A 24313-nucleotide genomic window follows, 5' to 3' on the forward strand; every position below is an offset into this window, starting at 1 on the left:
TTTGTTATGCTGTGAATTTGCATATTTTACTTGGCATCACACCCCACCTACCTCCGAAGCTGCATTTGAAACCAGTATTTCAGCAGCAGGAAGAAATTTTAAGTTGTAATTACAGAGAGCAGAGAGCCTGTATACTTCTGTACCATTCAGAACAGCTTCTTTTGCTCCTCTTTCTCCCACTACTCAAGCTGGAAGTTCACGAGCGTTTATTTATGCTCATGTCCATAATGTGCTGAGTGCATGTGGAAGCACCGTGTGGAGCACAGAATGGCACCGCAGTACTCAAAGCCTCAGGAACTGCACACAAGTCAACTCAGCGCACAACATACAAACCAGTTCCCGAATGTTTGGTCATAAAAGACAGAAATCCAACACTGTTACTAATAGAGTGTATAATTATTTGCAATTTAGAAGTATTGACAACTTTAACCCTAAGATGCAATTTTGTTTGCATCAATATCAAGTGACTGCTTACCTGAACTTTAACGGTTCCCTGGGGATCCTGCACATGTTCCAGGGTTGCATCAACATCCAGTGCCACTACCAACCCCGATGTAAACCTCAGCGGATTATCAGATTCACCGGTAGGCTCAATGATATTCGCAGTAGCTCTATGGAGCTACTAGGGGCAAAGTAGTTGGCAAAAATAAGGAGGTGGGGGGAGGAGGAAAAGAAAAAAAAAAAAACAAAACCACACAATCATTTCTGTTCTTAATGGAGAAGTTGTACATGAACTTTGGATTCTTTTAAATACTACCAGGAATTATTAAGTTGTCTGTATTTTTAGCAGTAGTCCTGGGGATGTTAGGTAAGAAGAAAGCCTTTGAAAGAATAACACTTGTGACTGACCAAGAACCCGAATTCTAAAAGCTTCATGGTGTATTAGGATCTAGTCAGATGCTAAGACAGTCTACAAGAATACTGCATTGTAGTTCTCCGAGTTAAGCTGACCTGCTCTGGAAGAGGAAGGTGGAGGAAGGTACTTTGTCGCAGAGTTGTCTGAAGAATCTTGACCACTTCCGAAGGCTTGGATGTCACAAGTCTGGGCATTAAGTCCAGCAATTTATCTACAAGACTCCCTTGCATATGTGGGAGCTCAGAGATGAAACATCTGTGTTAAGAATAAATCAAAAATCATATACTTTTTTCAACATTTTCAACAGCATTGCTATTTTCAGCCAAACCACTTAATCTTTGTATTTAATTATAACAACAGAGTTAGATATGTAGATTCCTCTTCTGATGCACGTCTCGTACATAAGATAAAGATTATTTTGGCTAGTGATGTTGGGACCATACCTTGTGCTCAAACTGACAATATCAAGGGCTATGCAGATCTCACTTTTTAGGTCCTTCATCAATACAAAGCCTAGTGGGCAAAGGAAACTAGATTCACAAAAAAGGAGGTAGAAATGTTGAGGTGCCCATCAACAACACGTTCATGAGAAGCAGATATTGTAGGGATTCATCCGCGCAGATCGCACGTGCAGCTGTAATGCGACACAGATAGGAAGAGCGCTAACTGAATGAGACCGCGAGCAATCCCAGTACTCCACGCTCATCTCGATGTCACAAAGAACCAGCTGGATGAAAGAGCCATTCCTACGACAGCTGCCTTGCAGACTTTGGAAACTGGTACTTCTCAGGGAAGACATGCATATGCCCAATTCTTTATGCAGTGCACTTTCATCTGGTGAACTAAATAGCTGACAGGATCTAACACATCCACACGCCCAATACGTGAGTTGCCTGACCTTCTGCTGCAGCAAAGTTTCCAGAAGGTTGGGGGTTTTTTTCTACCAATATTTATGAAGTATTAATTACTACAGCTGAGGAGTGAAATTTTAACAGTAAACTAGAATTGGTAAGACAAAAAAAAAAACCCAAACAACTCAAAACTACCTAGTTCTTGAGGTCAAGAACAGAGAATAGAATCCACTCTATAGCTTGGGACAACAGCTCTCACAAGACCATTTGGTATTTCTTGTTCTTTGTATAGAAGTAAAATTGAGCTACTACCCTACATCCCTGCGTGCAGAAGATGTTTTGTTAGACTGAGTCATTGGTGGTTTATCTGTTACTATCAGCAACTGTGTTGTTATCCTGCGGTATTTAGCAGTTTTGTAAGCCTAGTAAATAGTCCTGCAATTTGCCGGGGAGGAGGGGGGGGGGGGGGGGGAGGGAGCACCATTTCTGTAGGGGAACCACCTCTCCAACAAAGGGCTCCCCTCCCCACTTTTCAAGTCCGGTGTTGCGCTGTATCTTCACCAACAGCTGAGTCTATAAAGCCTAGACAGGAATACCAGGCATGCCCAAAGCAGCTTCAGCTCCTCCAGAAGTGAGATTTTTTTTCACGATCCTGGTGGTGCTCTACAGGACCTCAGAACCAATAAATGGAAACCTCTTCCACCAGCTGAGCAAGGGTGGAAAAAAACCCCATACTCTCCTCTGAACAGGCTATGAGGGCCATGCAGGGATACACAACCTCATGTTCCTATAACTGCCACTACACAGACTACAAAGACAACAACTTTCCACTGCTCTGTCATAGGATGCAGCTAAAATCTGGCACGCTGAGGCTGCCCAACTTAGACACTGGGATTTTACACGTCTGACCATTTACAGGGGACATCACAGCTAAATGACAAGATCTACCATCACCCAGATTCCCTTTTGCAGAATTCATCACTGTGTATAGGAGTTAAATTGCTGAGAAATACCGATGAGTTTTGTTGGTCCTGAGACTCAGTGCAAGGAAAAGACACAAAGCAAAGGAACAGTTTATTCACTACTAGCAAATGAGCTAAACATTAAGGAATGGGTAGATTTGGTTCCCTCTTCTCATCACGTAACCAGCCACAAATGCCAAGCATACAGACCACGAAGAAACTGGAATTTAATCAAAACCAGAGACGGAATTCTGCTCCGCCATCTCTAGATACCTGTATCTCTGGCCTAGCTATCTAACTCCCTCCTGAGACAATGGAAAAAAACCTGGGCATCCCTCATCTGACTTATTTTAGACATCCAGATTAGGAGAAAATGAAAGAAATACCTCTCCAGTGAGAGGAAAGCTGGGTGAGTGCTTCAGCAGCAGTGGTCTTACAAAGCAAGTATCAACACCTGGGTGAGATGACTCCAACCCTGAGCATACAGACTGTTCACTCACTCATTTACAATTTAGAAATTTGGGATAAAGGGACAGGAAATTCCCTTTTTTGTCATATTCCTAGGAAAGCTCTTCCACTGATCCCACAGTTAGAAAGGAGTTTACTTCTCGCTTTACCATTATCTCATGGTAGCAGTCCCCGATGTATGACAGCAACAGGGGAAGGGAGATGTGAAGAGGTGAAAAACAAATGGAATATTCCCCGATGACAATGGTCAGGGGACCTTCTAACATAAAGGGAAGAAGCAATGGAATTTCTCACCTCTGAAAGGAATCCACTTCTTGTAGGAATTTTTCACACATCCCAAAAAGGGGTTCCGCTCTGTAACGAAGATAACATTCCTTGTTCTAGTTTTAAATAAAGAAAACTGTCTGTAAGGCTATAAGCATTCAGGTGTTTTGGAATCCAGTTCAAGCTCCTAAAAACTACAAGATCTTACAATTTTGAGGCCATAAAGATGTTCCCCGCAAGAGAAAAAAAAAAATTAATTGCCATCTCCCTCCCCACATTCATATCCCCCTCCCACAAAAAATCATTTGCATAAGGCATAAAATTAAGTTCACAAAGCCACTATTTGAAAACATTACCTCTCCACCTACAAAACAAGAGGTTAAAAGGCAAACATATCATGGACCTCTAATGGCAACACAGTAAATTGATGGCAACAAACTCAGAGCAAAAGCAAACAAGTTAGGATACTAACCTTTGCTCTAATCCCACCAAACGGAGTTCTAATTCTACAGCCATCCAAACCCGTGTGTAACTTCACTGGCCTCAGCAGCCAAAACAAACCACCCAGAGCCTCTCACATTGCCCAAGCCAGGCAAACACACGAGCGTTTTGAGTCTGAAGTCACACAAATGTCAGTTGCAGATCCATCAAAAAGACAACTCTTTTCTGATGCTAAAAAATCAGCAACTAATACTTAATAAGGCAAACATGATTAGCGTGCTCTTTGATACGTGACTGTTCCTCACTTCAACAGGTTCCAAATATCAACTCTACAACATTTTAAACCTATTTGTACGTTTATAGCTGAGAGAACTCACCTCCCAAAACACATCTTCCCAATAATTCTGTCATCAGATTTAGTGCTGTGGCACTATACAGCTACCCCGAAGGCAAAAGGCAGCTCTGCGTTCTGAACTGCTTTAGCAAACGGTTACTGGCATGCCGCGATCTTTTGTGTGTCTAATTGCTCCTTGCTGTTTATTTAAGCCAAGCTTAAGGAAAACTAAGCTTATAGGTAAGACTAAGAAGGTCCTCCACCAGGTCATCCTTACCCTCTAGTGGTGCGCGCAGTCACTATAAGCTGTAACGCCTTCGCCTGCAGCCTCATGTGGTGAATAATGACCACTTGCCTGCTCTCCACTCCGCTGTACATGAACTCCATTTTATAAGTTTCTTCCACGATCTGTCAGATAGACCACAGGGGTGAAGAACCATCAGACTCCGTTAAAACGCTTCCACAAGCGCCATCGCAAGATTCCGGGATTTTTTCCTCACACTGAGGAACACATTAATCCACAAGTCTCGTTCTTTTGGTGAAATTCTTCATGGCACAAAGCGACACTTAATACCAAAAGGTTATCTTGGCTGTATTAAAGAAATAATTCACGAAACCTGGCCTGAAATCAAGCCCTCCCTCCACTGGCAGTCTATCTTTTGACACTGCATTTTGAATTTCCAGGAGCAGAGCGCTCACTGGCTCCCACTCTCTGCTCTGGAATACAAAAGGCGAGCAGCACAACAGAGCAGCCTCAGGGGTCCCGCTCAGGTTTACAGTTTTGGAGCCAGATTTGACAAGTTCTCTTGAACACAACTTTACATTCAACAATACTTCACGTACCGCAGCTGATGATGGGAACTATCATATGATAAGTATTGTTCTGCGTTATTTTAGATAGACGGTTAAAAGCACAGACAGGATGACACTGCACGGTTTGCTCACGGTACTTTTTCTGTCAAATAGATGGGCTTAAGTAGACGAGAGAAGTGCTCAAATTAATACTAAGTCTAGTTCAGGATGACTGTATAGAAGCCACGAACTTGCAAGTTATTTAATAGGAAATATTCCCTCACCTTGCATTGATGGGAAGTGATCTACGTTCACAATCACAACAGATAAAACCTCCCAGGGGGTTCACGTGCTACTGAGAAGGGCACCCAAGACAGACAGTTCAATTAGGGAAGATTTAAAAAGCTGATAGGCTTTTGTTTCCACTCACCCCTGGGGACAACTGTCAACAGCATAGAAGGTTTTGATGCGTAGCAGTACCTGCCTCTTATTACATCTTAATTAACTGAAGACTCAACATGTCAGCAGAGTTTCCCAGCAGATCCATGAACTTGCTTTTACCTTGGGCTCATTCCCAGATTATTTAATAGCTTGCTTTCTCCTTTACCTTTTCTTAGGGATTAGCTTCAGTTTTTCCAGGTTCCAATCATTTTTACATCACAGAATCAGAATAACTCAGGTTGGGTACGACCTCCAGAGGTCATCCAGCCTGGTCCCCTGCTCAGAGCAGCTCTAATTAGATCCAGTTACTCAGGGCCACATCAAGTTGTGAACACTTGCAAGGATGGAGAGATTCCCCCCACCGCTCTGGGCAGCCCGTTACAGTATTTAACCATCCTGACGGTAAATTTTCCCCCTTTATATCTAATCACAATTTCTCATATTCTGATCCGTGCCCACTGCCTCTTGTCCAGAGCAGTCTGGCTCTGTCTCATCTGTATCCTATGCTGAGGCAATGGAAGACAGCAGTAAATCCACTCTGAAGCCTGCTCTTCTCCAGGCTGGACAAGCCCAGTTACCTCAGCCTCTCCTTGCAGGGAATGTGCTCCAGCCCCTGACCACCTCGGTGGCCCTCTGCTGAACTTCCCCCAGATCATCAGCATCATCCTTCTACTGGGGAGGCCAAAACACAACACAGCCCTCCAGATGTATCTCCTCAGGGCTGAATAAAGGGGAAGGATCACCTCCCCAGAACTGATGGCTACACTCTTACTAGGACAGTCCAGGATGCCACTGGTCTTTGCGGACAACACATTGAACATGATGCCACCAGGTTCCCCATGCCAAACACCGTGAGATTGCTTTCATCCCAACTCCCCAGCCCAGCCAACCCACCCTGAAGAGCAGCCATTGTCTTCCAGCACATCAGCTGGCTCCTTGATTTGGAGAAGCCTTATCAGCCAACTCCTTCAGCCAGAATCCTGCCAGTTTGGTGAAAAGGAAACAGCACGAGACTGTGCCAAAGGCTTTGCTAAAGTCACGAGATGTGACATCCACTGCCCTCCCCTTGTTCGTAGCACCAGTCTCCCCATTGTGGAGAGCAATGATGCTCGTGAGGCATAAATTCGCCCTTGGGAAATGGATTCTGGCTGTTCCTAACCACCTTGTGACCTTCACTGCTTTAGAAAGAGCTTTTAGGAGGATTTGGTCCATAACCTGCCCCAGAAACGAGGTGAGGACAAGCAGCCCAGTTTTCTGGATCTTCTCGCTCCTCCGGAAGATGTTTGCCTTTTTACAGTCATTATGAACCTCTCTCGCTCACCACTCATCTTTTGAAGACAAGAAAAATTACTCCACTTTGGGGGGACTAAGATTTACTTGGACAGAGTACGGCAGTGGAAGGTCAGAAGTGTATTATTGTGGCATGGCCGAGGAAGGGCTCGTATCTGAGGACTTGCCTCCACGCAGACCCAGACGCTTCCACCTCACCTGTTTTGCCGCAGCAGACGCTAACGCGTTCTGTTTCAGGTACAGAGGAGCTGCCACGTTCCACAGCTTCTCCTGCAAGGCCTACAGGAGAAAACCATGAAATGATGATAAATACCCAGCTCAGTTTAAACCTTGTAACGCTGCGCTCCATGGGCTTGGGAGCAGGGAAGATGTCCCGTCTCTCAGCTGTACACCCACAGGTTGATTGAAAAAGCAGGCCAAAGGTTTCTTTTGTGCTTTTAAATACAACAGGGGGAACCAAGGCCTCCAAAACATGTACGGTTCTATAAACCCACAGAGATACCTACACAACTAGAAAATATAAATCAGAAGTTGAGAATAATATTAACAAAGCTATGAGTTAGAGGCTGGCTGAGCCAAAGACATTGTACTTTTTAAGGAGAACTTTACACAGAATGCAGTCGCTTATAAAAACAGTAACTCACTGCTTTATCACCTCCCTGAGACCAAGATCAGGGCAATCTCAAATTGCAGGCAAAAAGCAGAAACAATAACAACTGTCCCCAGAAACACACCCACATAATCATATTTCTGAACTTTGCTGATGACAGCCTCCACTCCACCAAGGATCTCGGAGTTGCTATGAATACCGAGTGTAAAGCATCTACTGATACTTGCGTTAACAACAAACCACAAAAACCAAAAATCACAGTGCCCAACCACACCCCATTTGCTTTGTGTGTAAAAAAATTAAGAAAGCTTGACTGGATGAGTTATATCACTGCCTCCTTTTTTAAGCTGCCTGACCTTAGATACAGCTACACACAAAGCTGGCTGTAGCCAAAGCTCAGGAACATACAGACTATATCCTTCACTTCAGCTGGTCCCAGAATCCCCATTAACTACCCCTAAAAGCACAGGGTATGTAGATCCTTTAAAAGTTTGGAACCTTTTGAGCCTCAAGAGGCTGGGAAATGAAGATACTTCACACTCCCCATCCCCCCACCAACAGCTTCTTTCTGTGGGGAAAGAAGCAATTGGAAAAAAAAAATGTACTGAAAAGGGCTGCTCTGACATTCGGGTTCTCTCTACCACATCAGAATATCTAACTGTACGATATTACAAGTTACTTTTCATTTCAGCCACATTACTGACTCCTCTGCATCACCGATATATGGACTATTCTACAGCTTGAGCCAAGAACGGCTGATGCAGCTTTTACGTCCTTCATCCAGACAGAGCGCTCCTCTCTGCCAGATAAACCATCTGGTTCACACCAGCCAAACCCTGGAGAAGGGCAACAAAGCCACCTCCAAATGCTGATCCTCAGCCTGGACAGGACATTTCACTTTGGCAAAAGTTTGGATTTAGCTAGGATGGTACTGAACTGTAACACCGCTCAACTAAAATACCTTCTCTGGGTGATAAATGTGTTCCAAGGAGTTAAGGGCTGCCATGAGACATGCCAACCAGCAGCTACACCTTTAGGAAAGAAACTGAAATTCCTTCCTGGTTTTACATAACAAAGCTTTTATTGAGTCCCTCTGGAAACCTGTTGGTTGCTTGCTTTAGTTCTTGCTATACATGTGTATAAGTTACATTCAAAGACCTAAAGAATGCCAGGAGACAAATACTACGCAGGCAGAAGTGAAGCAAAAAATTAGTTCCTGTTTACAGCAAGAAGCTGACTTTGAAAAGGTTTGCTGCCGTGGTGTCAAAGCAACCACTTCATCTTCTAATACCAAACAGACAGATCATTATAGCACTGTAAAAGAAAGCACGACTGATGTTTTGCTCAATCAAGTCTAAAGGATTCCTTTGACGCTGGTGCCAAAAAAAGCTATCTACAAAACATCATCTATAAAAACCCCACTTCCAGCAGCAGTTTAGCAAAACTCATTCCAGTGGCCACTAGCAGAGAAAAGTTACTCTCGTAACATAAAAGGCTACAGAGCAGTTGCCTCCATTGTGATTTCTGTCAGAAAATAATCTGCACTGGTAATCAACAGAAGCCTTATGTACAACAGCAGAGATCTGCACTGGCGTGCTCATTGGCAAAGTTACTGCATAAATTATTGGCCACAGGAGGGAAGCAGGATTATCAGAAACCCATGGAACCTACACTTTCATCATACATCAGTTTTCAGCATGAACATCACAACATGAAAGGGCAGCACCACTGCAACAGACGGGGGGCATTTTTGAAGAACAGCCCAAAAACCCCAGATGAAGTCAAACCTTGATGAGGAGCAGCTGACACTGAAGGTAAGTTGCAGTGAAATCTGCCATCCCTGCCAGTTCTGACTGCAGTTCTCCAAGCCTCTGAAGATCACTGAAGCATGTGGGGAGGGAAAAAAAAAGAAGAAAGAAAAAAGAAAAAACAATGTTGAGACAGCAAGCAGGTTAACCTAAATGCACTCAGAATGCAGCAACAGTGAAGCCAGTTATTCCCGCATCTTGCTTTTCTTATCCTTAGAATAAGCACCAGAAACAGTAGCAAAACACACGCTACAAAACAGTTTGCACCTTGGGACTTGGCATGTCCTTTCTTCCCGGAGGCTGACACAAGCACAGCCAGTGGAAGCAGTAAGTCTGTCAACCCGCATTACTCTGCAGCCCTATGGGAACCATACAGCGTAGCAGTTCCAGATTTAACTTAAAACACTCCAGACTTCTACAGCAGCTAACGACCCATTTGCGTTACACTGCTGGGAAACCTAACTATTCACGTTGGCTAAGAAAGGTTGTTTGGAACACGTCAGGCTCATGTAACAAAGCACATTTGAAATATAGCTGCCTTTTTAAACTAAGCTGAAATCTGATGTACTGATATTTACCCAGCTAGCTGTTGCGTGTTGTCTGGTGTAAGTATTTCTTGTAAATCATACAGCAATAGAAGTAGCTTTTAAGTTGATAGCAAAAAAAACGACTGTTCATGGAACGCAAAAAGGTTTCAGTCCTCTACTCTCAGACATGTTTTAAAATCAAAACTGTGGATTAAGAAAACAAACCTCATTTTTTGTTATAAAACTGAAAACAGATTGGATGATGTGGATTCAACACATCTCTGTTCTTCTCCGCATTTTGCTTTGATCCAAAGTGTACTAAAATTGTCACTCTAATTCCATACTTCCTACTGTATTATTAAAAAGAACATTTATTTTTCTTCAGATGACCCTTTCCTTTTGCTTATTTTACATTTATCTTTGTATTTATGATGCAATTCTGAAACTTTGGCCCTGCAAAACCAGAAGGTTGCTGAGCACTGAGACATTAAAAAAACCCACGAGGTATCTGTATAATTTGCAGCCAAAGAAAATCTCTCCTAAGCAGAGGGGCTGTGCCTTCCTTCAATGCAACAACAGGAGAGCCAGCCCCAGCCTTACACAGTGACTCCATTTCATCTTTTCCCAGAGAGCAGAGAGCAGAAAAGACTCCTGGGTGCTCAATTCCCATGTCATACTTAATGCATCACAACATGCTAATGGGAAACAGGATGTCACCTCTCAGCTAACAGCTAGGCAGATATTCCATTTTCAAGTCTTCTACGGTTCCCGATTCCACTAATTCTATTTCCTTACAAATCTTAAACAGATTTCAACATCCCTGCAAGACAAAAAAAAGAAAAAAAAAAAAAAATCCTGTTGTATAGATGGAGAAACTAAACTACAAAGACTGATTTGCTAAAAAGCCTGTCTTACAGTTTCAACCACAGAGCCCGGGGGATGAGCGTCAGTCTTCAGCACGGTTAGAAATTTAAGCCCCAAGCAGACACCAGCTCCACAAGGTCTGTGTTACTCCCCCTGATGACAGTAATGACCAAGGAGGAGGGAGTTATGTCCCACCAGACACCATTGCAGTGAGCTGCTTCTACCCCTTTCCTCTCAGCAACCAAATTGTTGGCGCAGGAAACCCTTGTCCTCTGCAAAATAACCTTTAATACTTTGGGGTTTGCATTAAATCCTCCCTTCTCTTAAGGGTGGAAAACAACAGCTGCTTTAGTATGGTTCCTGGGTGGTGATCCCAACGGGAAAAAAGCCCAGCCAATAATTTCCACCAACTCCAAAGCACTATTGTGCTTTACTGCATATCAGTTACACACCCAGCCATCTCCAACACTATTCCTGCACTCCAAATCGAAAACATTCACGGCCTGCAAGGTTTCCAGACCTTCATTATACCTTTAAGATTCTGGATGCTCTGCCAAGAGATTACCTGTTTCACGCATTTAGTGCATTAAATGCTGTGAGACCATGGTTTAGACTGCATGTAGTAGCTTCAAAACAGCTGAAGACAAACCATATAGTTTTCACAGCTGGGTTTGCAGTGAGGAGCACACTGTTTATTCTCCACTGCAGGTGGGTGTAAAAGCGATTCAGAGCTACATACAGAAAAGGCAGCTATTTTGGGGAGAAGAAAAAGAATAAAGCTTTTTGGAATTCTATATTCCAAACAAAGCATTTTAGCTTGTTATTCTAACTCTCAAAATAAGGCTCTTTTCCTCTTTCCGAGCAGAGGAATTGCACTGAAAAGATCCTTTTCAAGAGCTTTGTTTGTAGAAATCGGCCTAGAGATGAAATGGAAGAGGTGACATAAAACCCACATTCAGAAACCATACCCATACACGTTTATCTACAGAACAGCAGACAGCAACACTCAACAATACTGTTTCTTCCAGGAAAATCCATCTGATTTTCAAACTGATGCAAGAATGCCAAATAAAACGGGCAATAAACACCCAACAAAGCATCAGAAGGGGGTCCTCTCCTGTTGAATTAAAGGCCATAGGACCTGGAAAACGGAAGAGCAAAGGGGACAACCTCTCTGCCTCCCCCCCAAAAAAAATACCCAAAAAACCTTGTGCACATGTATTACAAGTAATATGATCAAAGTGAGGGCCTCCTACAGGGACAGCAAACCAAGAACAATAAACCATAACAACAGAGTATTTACGATAAGCGAACAGCCCAGGAAGAGCACCCTTACCTGACCCTTACTGCGCTCTGAAGGGGTGCCCCCCAGAACGCACGCTGATTATTTAGTGGGGCACAGCCAGACCTGACACCATCAGTTTTATGTTAAACAATGTTGGTTTATCACAATGCTTTCTAGAAGGTGGCTCAAACTAAGTATTCAACGGCAAAGTACAACACTAAAATTCAGAAGCAAAGTACCCGCTTCAAAGACATTGGGCACCCTAACCGATCTTCCCATGAAGAGGTCTGCTTGCAGCCTTACCGGATGGTAAATTCCAGCAGCTCCTGTATGCCCTGTGGGTCGAGGTGCTGAAGGCTGTAAACCCTCTCCAGGCTCTGATGCAAGAACTGCTGGGAAGGATCTTCATGAGGTGTAATACTGGGAGAGACAGGGGAGGACACCAGCTTTCTACCTGGCAACTAAGCAAGAAGACAGACATGCAAACAAAACAAAAAAAAAAAAGGGAAAAAAAAAAAGGAGAAAAAAGTCTAACACAAGTAACAACGCTGCAAAATGCTGCCACATTATTTAACAACTACCAACTGAGAGCTCCAATTAATTTCTCAAATTCAAAATTTATATCAAGGCTTTCAAGCCTGCATCTTTGTTAGTTAATACTCCCCAGTTTGTAATCCACTCGCAGGTACAGATCTTCAGGTCAAATTCCAACACCCCTTTGAGCGAAACATCTTCCTCCTCTATTAACTATGACACTGCAAAGTCAAGTGAAGTCCAAGACCACACGAACTGCAATTCATTTTATGAGCTGTAGTAAGATGTACAACCAACTTCAGTCCCGCCTGTGCTTCCACACAGGAAAAACATGCTTCAAAGCAGCAGGGAACACATCTCACGTGCAAGCAAACCATTTAGATAGGACACAAGTCAAATGTTGGAAGATCTTCACAGGCTAAGCTCCCCTTCCCCACATAGTCAGAGCTACAGAAAGGTCCCAGGAATCCTGCCCTAACCAGCTAGTCTCACTTGAGAGCAATAACATTATTACTCACCCCAAAATATTACCAAATCCATATGGTAACAATTTAGTATCTGGCTCTCCTTACTTAACGTACGTTTCAATATTCATTTGCGTGGTGCTTGGAAGAAAAAACTTTTAGAATGCAAGTGTTACACACAGACAGACATAGAAAGAGACCACCAATATTCATAACAGAGTAGTGAAGTGCCAACCTAAGTGGTTCAACTTACTCTTAACGGAGGGACCAGATGAGAGAGACTGTCCCGAAGATAGGCGTAATGTCTGAACGTATGATCAGAGAACAGGGCAGGCATTGTTGGGCAACTTTTAGCAGCATTAAAAATCAGAACCAGAACAGCAATGTCTATTGAAATGGATTGTTAAAGAAAAATAAGCAACAGCAGAAGAGCTCCTTGGGGATGGAAAGTTAGAACAACAACTCAACAACCCTTTCTTCGCTTGAGATCTGTCCAGCAAGTTCTTTATAGCTGGAGAATGCCAAGCAAAACCCAAAGAGGTGGCTGTCTGAGCAGATGAAAAGCAAGTACAAAGCACAAACATTTCAAGATGGGCCATATTGGAGGATGGATATTACTGCCAACGTGGGATGGCTCAGAGGCAACACAAAGGATAGGAGCCAGGTATCATAAATGCAGAACATGCTCATTAGGTGGAGTTTCACTCTTCCTCGAAGCTTACACTGTGCTTACTGGTTTGGTACCCAAACACCCTCTAAAACAAACATTTACCTCTGAGTCTTTGAAAATTGCTGCATTTTCTGTGATGCCCTGAAAGACATCCCTCCCCTTAACACAGACTTAAACCAAAGAATCAAACACAGAAAGATGATTCTGGTATAGAAAAAACACGTTCACAGTCTGAGAGCCAGAGAAATACAGAGGGCAGCCAAAGGCAGTTAGCCCAAAGACTGGGGCACTCACGTGCAACAGGGCTGACCCCAAGCACAGGATCTCTAACAAGAGAGCGTGAAAGGATCCCAGTGCAAAGCTTATGATCATCTGGGGACTTGCCTGCACAGGGATGAAGCAGGTTCAGCCACAGAAGGGACTGAACCCACATTTCTCACCTTCTGAAAAATCTTTTGCATCCATCAACTGCCAAGCATAAAGGTTTCCTCTTGACAAACCAATTTCTCCTCTTTACCCAAAAGCCTTTCCAAATTTTCAGCTGAAGCTATTCAACTATCCTGATTCAAATTTCCTAAGTGCTCTGAATCAAACAAAACGATGTTTTCAATTAACAGTTTACATTGGAAACATACCTTTCAGGTCTGCTTTGCAGTTTCTGGCTCCCAGAAACTTAGTATCTTCACATAATACACCTCTGTAAAATTGGGTGGCAAGTTGCCTCCAGATCATTTTCTAAAATAATATTCTTTGGTTCAAGAATGGTTCAAGGCAGGAAAGTGCCTTGAGCTAAATAACAGCTTTCTCACCTCCGCAGTGTTCCTTCAATTCTCAGCTCATAGGACAAATTTACTCAATTACACAACCATCTGATTATGGATTAACCTTTCTCTCCACCTGATTCTAGTCCTGTTCAGTTCTCACAAGGTATTTATTTAATCTGTATAGAATTTCTATCTCACTGCCTGTGACTAGTGAGAGAAATATGGAGTAGCTTGACAGAGGAAGAGTTATTCCAGTCTAACATGTCTCAGCATGCATCAGAAGCAGCATTATATTCTGCAATGGCTCAAAAGGGAAGCAAGGAGAATGAACAATGGAAAAATGGTATTTCACATTTCCAAGGCATCTCCTATTGTCAAGAATAATGGTGTAACAATAATAGTTTGTATTCTAAAGCACTAGAAGAGCTAACGTTAATAAAAGGATTTCTGATTTTGAATTGTTTCAGAAAAGATCGTAAGTTTATAGCATTATGGGGATTCAGCCACTGCTGTACTAAGAGATGGCACTGTTCTATACACTGCACAACAGTGAGGATAGCAGAAGTTTTACCTAAAAAGAAAACAGACAAGGAAAACCACTCTTCTTATTTAAAAGTTAAACCATCTTCAAAATTAGTGCAAACTAGACAAATGTTTTCACATCAAAGGACTCATCTGCAAAGCCCAAATCCTGACAAATTGCTTGATAAATAGATTATTCATCACAGCATTAAAAAAAAGGCCAATTATACCACATTGGTATTTATGAAGATGGTTCCAGATAACAGGTATTCCATCACTTGCCGAGTAATAAAATTAGAGTGGCAAAGGGATTCAGAAATAGCTACAAGATTGTCTGCTACAGTTTGAAATGGTTTAACAAATGTAAGCAACAGGAAAATATGAGTAAAATCTATTAAAATCAAAACAATCAACTGGCTTCATGAAAAAGATACAGGCTGGATCATCCATGTCTGGTTCGGGAGTGTCAAAGAAGGGATGTGTGCTCAGCAGCTCTGGGACTAATGGAAGCACCAAAGTGGGATGCCTGCTTCCCAAGAACTTCAAGCACCTGAAAATACACAGATTGAAGTGTTTCTTGTTTCTTAGTAAACACACATATTGCAAAACGCAACATTTTAAAGCATTGTCACTTTATGCTGCAGCAGCACTTTGAGGGACTGGTCAGCATCAAAAACCTGCTGTCCAAGACTACTGACCCTTCATGGCTGAGTATTTGCATTAACATTTGATAGGATCCAAGACAACTGAGAGGACAGCTTGAAAAAGCAAGCAGAAATAAAAATTTGTTTATTTAAACTGTTCAAGAAACACTTAACGCATGGAACTACACAACCCAAGAAAAGCTTTTATACTAAATGCTAACAAGTGAGCGTATTTTTTAGTTCAGAAATAAAGGAGCGAGGAGGTAAACCCCCACCTATGTAACAAAACCCAAAACCCCCCAAAACTATGTACGAGTACACTGGAAGACAAAACAGACTAAAACATTTCCAATGATACCCAAGAATTCCATCTCAAACCAGGTGTGCTGGAGCATCACTTCCTTTGCTGCTTCCATTAAACAATCAGAAAACCCACACACAAACGTTCATTATTTTTGCTCAGACAGAAAAAGTCTCTCCAACAGCACAATGCCACATAGACAATCCACTTGTCAAAACCGGTATAATCAGCTGCTGGTAAATATTACTATTTAATGCAGTGTCAAGTAAGCACAAAACATTAGCTGCATAAAAGAGATGAGGTTTTAAACTGAAGTTTGAATTCATCTTTTCTGGGAATGCTTGGAGGGCTTGTAACAGAGGCTATTTCCCGTAGTGGTCACCAGTTCTGGGATTCCCAGTACAAGCATCAACATGCAAGAACAACACAGAGTTTCCACCTCAGTCATGAATATGTACAATGCTTAGTACAGCCACTATTCCAAATACTTACAGAGTAACAGGATTGTACACCTGCAATACCTCTTACCTCCTTAGCTAGCTCAGTATTTGCCTAACACCTCAGTTACCAGAAATAGGAAAATAAGTAAACACACAAGGACACTGAACATACTCACTTCCAGATGGATTCTCTGTCTGTGGGATACTTAGTCAGGTTTTTCAGCAGCTCCACCAGTGCAAGATGGATGCCTTCCTTAGTTGAGACATTGGTGCAACACAACAGTTCATGAAGTGCTTCCCGAATGTCCCTTGAAGAATCCTAAAAGAAAAACCAAAGAAAAAACCAACCCAGACACCTTGGAGTGCTGAGAGAAAAGATGTGCCTGCATACGCATTTACTTTAAAGGTAGCAGTTCCTGCTCCTTGGCTAAATTAGTACCATAGGCATTTGAAAAACAGCACGTTTCTAGTTACCACAGCTAAGCACAGATGAAGTGACAGACCAGGCAACTGCTGCAGGGTCCCCTGCTGGTCTCATCCACCCATATGCTTCATTTTCTGGAACGAATGGGAACTGCTTTACTGCTGACCTCCTCAAGCAGAGCAAGAGTCACCGTTTGGTTTGGGTGATGTAGTCCCATTTAGGGACAGGCAGTAACAGAAAAGGTAGGCACTGGGTAATTCAGCAAAACAGTCACCGAAGATTGTTTTATCATCTTTGGAGAAGCCTTTTATCACTCAACACATGAAGCTCAATTCCACAAGCCCTTAACCCAGTCACCAGCCTCCAGAGGGTTTAGCATAAGCATTGAGGACATGCCAGTGGCTGGATGGACCAGATTAACAGTGATCATCTATAGGAGAGAGGAACTTGACCTAACTACAAGTTTACAGATGGACAATAAAAAAGCCAAAACTGAATCAGAAGTTCAGTCACAAACTTTTTTATGATCGTATGGGATTCCTAATGCATCACTTTTAAAGTCACATTGCACCCATTTTATTTTTTAGGCCAAGGTGACGTTCTACAGAGGAGTTTATGCAACCTCCAAGCAATATTTTTGGAAGCGCTGTGGCTGAACTCCAGCTTAATTAATTACATTCCTTCTGCCAAAAACCACCTTGTCATTCCATATCAATGCATTATACTTCCTGGCTATCAGCATTTGTGTGGGACTGTTGGACAGAATGTGAAAATTTGATAGGATACAAGAACTGAATGTGTTTCAGTGGTGGATTTTTTTTTCATTTTATTATAATTTGCTAAGTATCAACAGCTCATTCATCACTGTCTTACACAAAAGAAGAAAGAAAAAGTCCTCTTGTAAAGGCTTTTAGATGACGGTCAACACACAAATGATCAAAGGAGGAAAGCACAGCTGGGCTGCTCAGCTGTTCCTTATTTTGGTGGTGGAAGGCAGACTACGACCAACAGAGAAGACATACTCTAAGGACTGAAATGAAATGACCACAGACATAAAATACTTCAGGTGAGTTGCACAGACCACTGGAAGGGCAGTGCAGAGACAAGCAAGGCAGAAGACTACAAAGGGACAGAGAGGAGCCCAACTCAACAGAAACTGAGATCAAGGACAACAAGGAAAGCAGAATCCAAAGCCTGGTCAGAGAAGCAAGGAGTAGCTGTACAGTTACTCAGATAAAGTCAAAGCAGTAAGGTGGAAACAGAAGCTACCCCATCACCCAACTGTTCCATATTTACACTCTCGGAACAAATTTAGGGACCAAGGTTAATGCTATTTTTCCATATCCTTTATTTTGTTACTGGAAAACGAATTTTACAGAAAGCAAGCAAGCACCTTTCAGAATCAGACAAACCCATTAAAAAGTTACTAATTCTCAGACTTTAGCTATCCTAATACCTGATAATAATTACGATAATGTAAACCAAAATACCTGTATGATCTATCATACATAAGCCAACACAGAAGCATAAGACAGAACCCCAGTCTAACTAGGTCATTCTTACACTTTGATGCACAAGCCCCCCGCTTGAACGAGTATAAATCAACTACGTAAAAACGTGAGGCACCTAAAACCCATTGCTGAATATGCAAACTCAGATCATATTCCACAGCATTTGTTACAGACTGATAAAACAGGTTGGTTAGTTTGCTTCTTCCAGAGGCACAACTGAAAGAAGCCCCTGTTGACCTGCATCAAGCAAACAGCAGGTGAAAAGACAAAACCAGCAGAATTGCAGCACCGCCTGAGGCTGGGGGCCTACCCAAAAGAACCAGAAATTTGTCAAAAAAACCCCAAGCCTCAGGGGCTATAGCTCAACAAATAAATCAGGTCTGAGGGGAAGCTGTTTGGCACAGCACTGTTCATACAGCCAAAATCTCTTCCCTTTCCCAGATCAACTCCATCAATCAGGAACAGCAGCTGACTCATGCTGTCCCCTGGATCCTGGCTGAGCACAGACTGGGAAGATGCTGGTTGGGAAACCCCAAAATTACACTGCAGAGCATGCCAACAAACTCTCTGAACAGTCAGGAGAGATCTCAGGCCTGCGCCCTGACTCTGCTCAGTGAGCAAGGGTGTAGCCAAAGCAGCTGAACAAAGGAAACAGAAAAAACCTGAAGCTGTATTCGACATGAAGTGGTGCAGAGTGCTGAACCACAAAACAGGACAGAAGGGAACACATAAGGCAGCGGCACAGTGACAAAGGCTAGAGTTTGATCTGAAATTCATCTATTTCAAAAGTATGCTGTTGTCCTGGAGATTACGAGCTACTAGACCTTAGCAGCCTCTGGGGATGTTCAAAGAAGACAAAAACAACCATCAAAAAGGTGGGCAGTTTCAACTCAGAGGAAGGGTCTGATCGGCATTATATCATTAAGCACCCCAAAGAAAGCAGGAACATGATTTTTTTCCCTCCTCAAGAATTTCTTACCTCCAAGACAGCTAATACAGTATCCAGCTGGTCTTCCCGCAGTGTGATATTGTTGGAAATTTTTCTCATTGTGTGTATTGACTGCAATCTCACTTCCTCGATTTCATCATTAAACATGTCAACCAAAAAATCCAGGCATTTCTCCGCAAAAGAAGGAGAGGACTGAGCCAACATACAGAGGGCTTCAACCGCAGCAATCCGAACCTCTGTTAAAAGACAGGGAGGGAATTAATTGTAAGTGCTGTTTAAAAGGACATATGGCCCAACGGCCAGGTCTTATATCATTCAAAGACTGGGCTAAGGACAGGAGATGCTAAGTAAAACCCGAGGACGATGGAGACTAAGCAGAGACCCATACCACTGGGGATCTTTTCACAGGCAAGTCTTCAAATCAAAAGCCTCACCTCTAATACTGCAAGCGCTGCTGTTGTAAGCGTCTGCAAGAGGGACTTGTAGGTAAAAACCACATCTCCTACCCACTGATAAATAATATGTATTTCAGTGCATTTTGCAAGTGTAGCATTAACCACAGTATCTTAAGCAAACTAATTTAGATAATTAAACTCTGCTTGTTTTATTCTTCATGACATTTTAATTGCTTGGAGCATTCACTGCATTTTTAACTTGCTATGTAGCACTTTATGAATAGCTGAAAAGCCCTAGAGTTTCAGCATTTTGGCAGTAAACAGAAAGAAATTTTTGTGCTTCGTGGCTTTGGGTTCCTCAAAAGAAAGGAAAAAAGTGCCACCTAATTATTAAAATGATTCAGAACTTAAGCAAAAAAGCATCAAAAAGAGTGTATTTATATGGTAAAACATTGCAGGAATTTGAAGAATACCCAGATATAACAAGCTTAAGTGGAGATGAGATTCTCTCCCCTAGACCCAACCTTGCTAGCTGCCATAACGTTTATGTGCTGGCATCATAAAAACGAGAATTAATCTGGTGTCTTGCAAACCTTATTGTTTTAAACATACTTCTAGTTTTCATTCAAATTAGCTCATCTTGAAAACATTTAAACTCGTGTAGCTTTTAGGCCTATTGTTCTTAAAGAACGTACTCAACTCCTGATGATTCTGATTAAGTAGAAAACTGCAAACACAGCAAGACCCCTGCTTATTCAGTAATGAAGCTTTTGTCACAACTACGAGTCTCCACGGTCGTTAAGACCAAGGTATTAGAGAAGAAACACATTTTGCCAATATTGCTTTCATAAGCCAACGCACTAATTCAGATTTAAGTTACAACATGGAATTCAAGAAATGAAGCAGTGCTGCAGGTAAGGAAGAAGAGAGCTCAGCAGTATTTAAAAAAGTTGCAGTGGAGGGAGAGATCTACTTTATTCAATGATCTGTGTATATTCCACATCTGTCCATTTTATCGACATTCCCCCACAGCACCACACTGCAGTAAGACCTACGGCATGAGAAACTAGAAATGCATTTCACAGGTTGATGGACCTAAAAATTTTCAGGCAATGAAAAAAAAGGTGCATTTCCAAGCTTTAGGGAAAGTTTAGCTATTAAGAAAACATGCTTTTATTTGCAGGAGTCACGGAACAATAAACCAACTTCTACAACGCAATACATACACAGCAATATTTTTGTTATGGTGGTTTTCTACTTTCCAGTTTAGCCTTGTCCTTCCAGTAACATTAAAAGCAAATTCAGGAATAACATTCAGAGCTCGGCATTTTCACAGTTCTATGCAAATACCAGCCGTTCTCAATAGCCTTAAGAAACAGAAATCTTCACTTTACCCACGGGAAACAGGCTGGGAAGGGTAGCACACAGACTCTCCTGAGGCTGTCAGCACAGTCAGTGCTACAGCCAGTCCGAGGAGCTCAAGGACGTCTGTGTTCCAGACTGACACTCATAATTCATCCTCTTTAAAAGGACAGATCAGACAAAATCTGTTGGAAAGAGACTACACTGTCCAAGTCCATCATAAGAAGACCACAAGAGACCAATACAACAGCACTATGGAACAGGTACCTGTGACCTCAGAATGCAGGTATTTCCATTAAAGGAGAAGAACTATTAATAAGATTGCTAAACATGTAAACAAGACCTCATCTGAAATTTAAGTACCTGAAAACATACAGATCCAGTCACCAATCTTCAAGAATAATGCATTCTAACCAGCCAAGAGGAAAGCTTTTAAGCAGCAGCGACTGAAAGGAGCCTAGCCTGTTTAGCCCCTGGCAAAATGAAAGCTGGCTATTAATTCATTAGGGAAGCCAGTCCCCGAGAAGAGCAACAACTATTTAACCTGAAACCTATCACTGGCTCACAACAAATGAGAAAAAAATGGCTATGAACAAATTTGGATTGGAAAAAGAAAACTTATGTTTGTTGCAGCTGTTGGATTCTGAAGTATTTGGAAAAATATGTGGGTCTATCTCCACTAGTTCTAACTATTGTTAGGATGGAAGCTGCTATGGATACAAAAAGAATGGTTATCGGACTCCATGGGCACAGGTTCCTTATAGTGCCAAGTTTTAAACAGCAAGTTCTGTAACTTTTGATTTATAGAGCTCAGTGTTGGAGCCAGTTCTGTTTATAAATGACCTGGACGAGGGGCTGGAGGGCACCCGCAGTGGGTTTGCAGAGGACACGAGCTGGGGGCAGTGTGACCTGCTGGGGGGCAGGGGGCTCTGCAGGGGGTCTGGGCAGGCCGGGCCGAGGGGCCGAGGCCAGTTGTATGAGGCCCAACAGGGCTGAGTGCCGGGCCCTGCCCGTGGGTCACACCAGCCCCCCACAGCGCTGCGGGCTGGGGGCAGGGGGCTGGGAACTGCCCGGCGGGGAAGGGCCTGGGGGGGCTGGTCGGCAGCCGGCTGGGCATGAGCCCCCAGTGTGCCCAGGTGGCCACGGCGGCCAGCAGCGCCCTGGCCGGTGTCAGCAGCAGCATGGCCAGCAGGGCCAGGCAGTGCCCGTCCCCCTGTGCCGGGCCCTGGTGTGGCCGCCCCTCGAGCCCTGGGCTCAGCGTTGGGCCCCTCACCCCCAGACAGACCCGGAGGGGCTGGAGCGTGTCCAGAGCCGGGCAGGGGCTGGGGAAGGGGCTGCGGCACAGCTCTGGGGGGGGCGGGGGGAGCTGGGGGGGCTCAGCCTGGGGAAAAGGGGGCTCAGGGGGGACCTTATCACTTCCTACAACTGCCTGAAAGGAGCCTGTAGCAAGGAGGGGGGTCGGGGGTCAGTCTCTTCTCCCCAGGAAGAAGTGATAGGAAAAGAGGAAACTGCCTCAGGTTGCACTAGCAGAGGTTTACATTGGGTATTACAAAAAATTTCTTCACTAGAAGGGCTGTCCAGCACTGGAACAGGCTGCCCAGAGAAGTGGTGGAGTCTCCATCCCTGGAGGTATTTAAAAGATGTCTAGATGTGACATTTAGGGACATGGTTTAGTGGTGGTCTTGGTAGTGCTGGGTTAACAGTTGAACTTCATGATCTTAAAGGTTTTTCCAACATAAATGGCTCTATGAGTCTATGGGTTTTGTTCCTGCAGGGAAAACACCAATTTCAAAGAACACCAACTAACATTCCCAATTTAGGGCCACACACAACTATTAAATTTAAGCCAATAAGAATATAATCCCAGTGGGTTTCCGCATAAGCGCCCACTTCTTAACAGATATTTTACTTAAACTTCCTGCTTATAGGAAGCTATTTGGTTTTGGCTACTCAATTTCAAAAATCTGCGCAGTGCTGATGCATCTTTGAAACAACCACCATATCAGGGATCACAGTGGAAGAGAACCCCACCACCCTGAAGTCCATGATTCCTTAAAAAACCCAAACACAATAGCCAAGTGATGTATTTTGACCAGAAAAAAACAGCAAAAACCCAATGCTTACTAGCCGGCACACATATCCTCCTTTAGTCATTCCATAATAAGTTAACACTTACCATACATCTCATCTTCCAGGCCATGAACAAAAGCCCCACAAGCTCCTGATTCAATCAAGTTTACAGCACCTGTATCAATTTCTTCTTTGGGAGCATCATCTCCCCACTTTCTGCCACTTGAAAACTCCCCAGAGCTGTAGAGTTCTTTGGCTCGTTCATGCGCAGTGCGCTTCCTCTGTCCAAACAAGTTTTTCAGTTACAAATCATGGTAAACTTTAAAGATGACCAAGCAAAATAATAAACAGCTTTACTGGATTTGAAAATAGATGTATAGCTAGAGGCTTAGACATTGACAGATACCTGCAAATGCTAAGAAAAGCAAATAGTACCTTCTCTTCTCTGAATATTTCTAATTGCCAGTCACTCTGTACTTTTGATGTTGGGAAAGGATAATAACCCATGTATTGTAACTAACATTCTCAGACATCCATTGTAAGAACAGCTAAAAAAGGTCAGAGCAAAGGCCCATCTAGTTAAGCATCCAGTAACTGATCTGCAAAACCAGATGTAATCAATCTGCAATTCAACTTGTTAAACCGCAATTAAATACTTTAACTATCAATACCATACAGAGTTCAGCAGTGTGTAAAATGCGATATTCATTCAGCACACTCGCTAGTCCATCTCCTTTCCTCCCCCACACTGTAAAGCAAATTGTGCAAAACTGTCTTTAACAGCCTTTACAAAGAAGCCCACAAAAACTAGCAGCTCTAGCTTCATCATTCTTTTGTAGAGAGAAAAACTGAACGTAATACCTCGAGCAAGTTGCTTAAAGAAAAAATTTTACTGAAAAGCTCTACTTGTAGGACTCAGAAGTCCCAGCCTTTGGCTACTCATGTCACGTGAAATGTCTAGGTCTACTGGTTGGATCTTGCAGGGTTTCCAAAAGCTTGCTCCTAAAACTAGGATACAATCTTTCTGCACACAATATATAAAAGATTTTAGCCAAAAGATTGTCAGAATACCAGAAACATTCACCTCTCATCTGTGAAACCTGAATAGCCTAGAGCCGTTTATTACATGCTCAGCTAATGAAATCTAAAACTAGCTATTGCTTCATTGGCTTTAATCTAAAAGAAAACCTGTCATCATCAATTAACTCTCAGCAGCCCTGAGGCAAACTCAACATTAACATACCTGTTGTCCAATTTTAGCACATTACACAGTAAAACCAAATCCAAACACTTACATACCCTCAGATCTGACATGAGCTTCTTGTCAAGGGTCTGCTCTAAGAAATGAGAGCTAACTTGTTGCATAGAACCCTAAAGAACACGAAAGAAAAAAAAAATAAATCAAAAGGAAGAAACAGAATTATTCTAAATTACACCATATAATTGCCTCACTTATCCCAACACAGCATC

At 42.8% G+C, this 24313-nt stretch overlaps 1 protein-coding gene across 3 annotated transcripts in view; it reads right to left on the bottom strand.

The window, feature by feature from the left end:
- The window catches only part of INTS4 (integrator complex subunit 4), a 39422-nt gene that overhangs the window by 5420 nt on the left and 9689 nt on the right, over positions 1–24313 (bottom strand). For 2 of the 3 annotated variants that reach the window (XM_014281323.3, XM_055702051.1), the window contains exons 9-21: positions 24143–24214; positions 22950–23124; positions 19047–19252; positions 16309–16451; positions 15182–15297; positions 13045–13178; positions 12097–12254; positions 9097–9190; positions 6898–6978; positions 4454–4584; positions 3432–3491; positions 952–1111; positions 476–619 (exon numbers count right to left, since the gene is read on the bottom strand). In XM_014281323.3, coding sequence (XP_014136798.2) covers positions 476–619; positions 952–1111; positions 3432–3491; positions 4454–4584; positions 6898–6978; positions 9097–9190; positions 12097–12254; positions 13045–13178; positions 15182–15297; positions 16309–16451; positions 19047–19252; positions 22950–23124; positions 24143–24214 — 1674 coding nt within the window. Of the gene's footprint in view, positions 1–475; positions 623–951; positions 1112–3431; positions 3492–4453; positions 4585–6897; positions 6979–9096; positions 9191–12096; positions 12255–13044; positions 13179–15181; positions 15298–16308; positions 16452–19046; positions 19253–22949; positions 23125–24142; positions 24215–24313 lie in introns of those variants that run through there. The other variant, XM_027807781.2, reaches the window with a different exon arrangement.

Source organism: Falco cherrug, chromosome 2 (genome assembly GCF_023634085.1).
Source record: "Falco cherrug isolate bFalChe1 chromosome 2, bFalChe1.pri, whole genome shotgun sequence".
In the NCBI taxonomy this organism is placed as follows: domain Eukaryota; kingdom Metazoa; phylum Chordata; class Aves; order Falconiformes; family Falconidae; genus Falco; species Falco cherrug.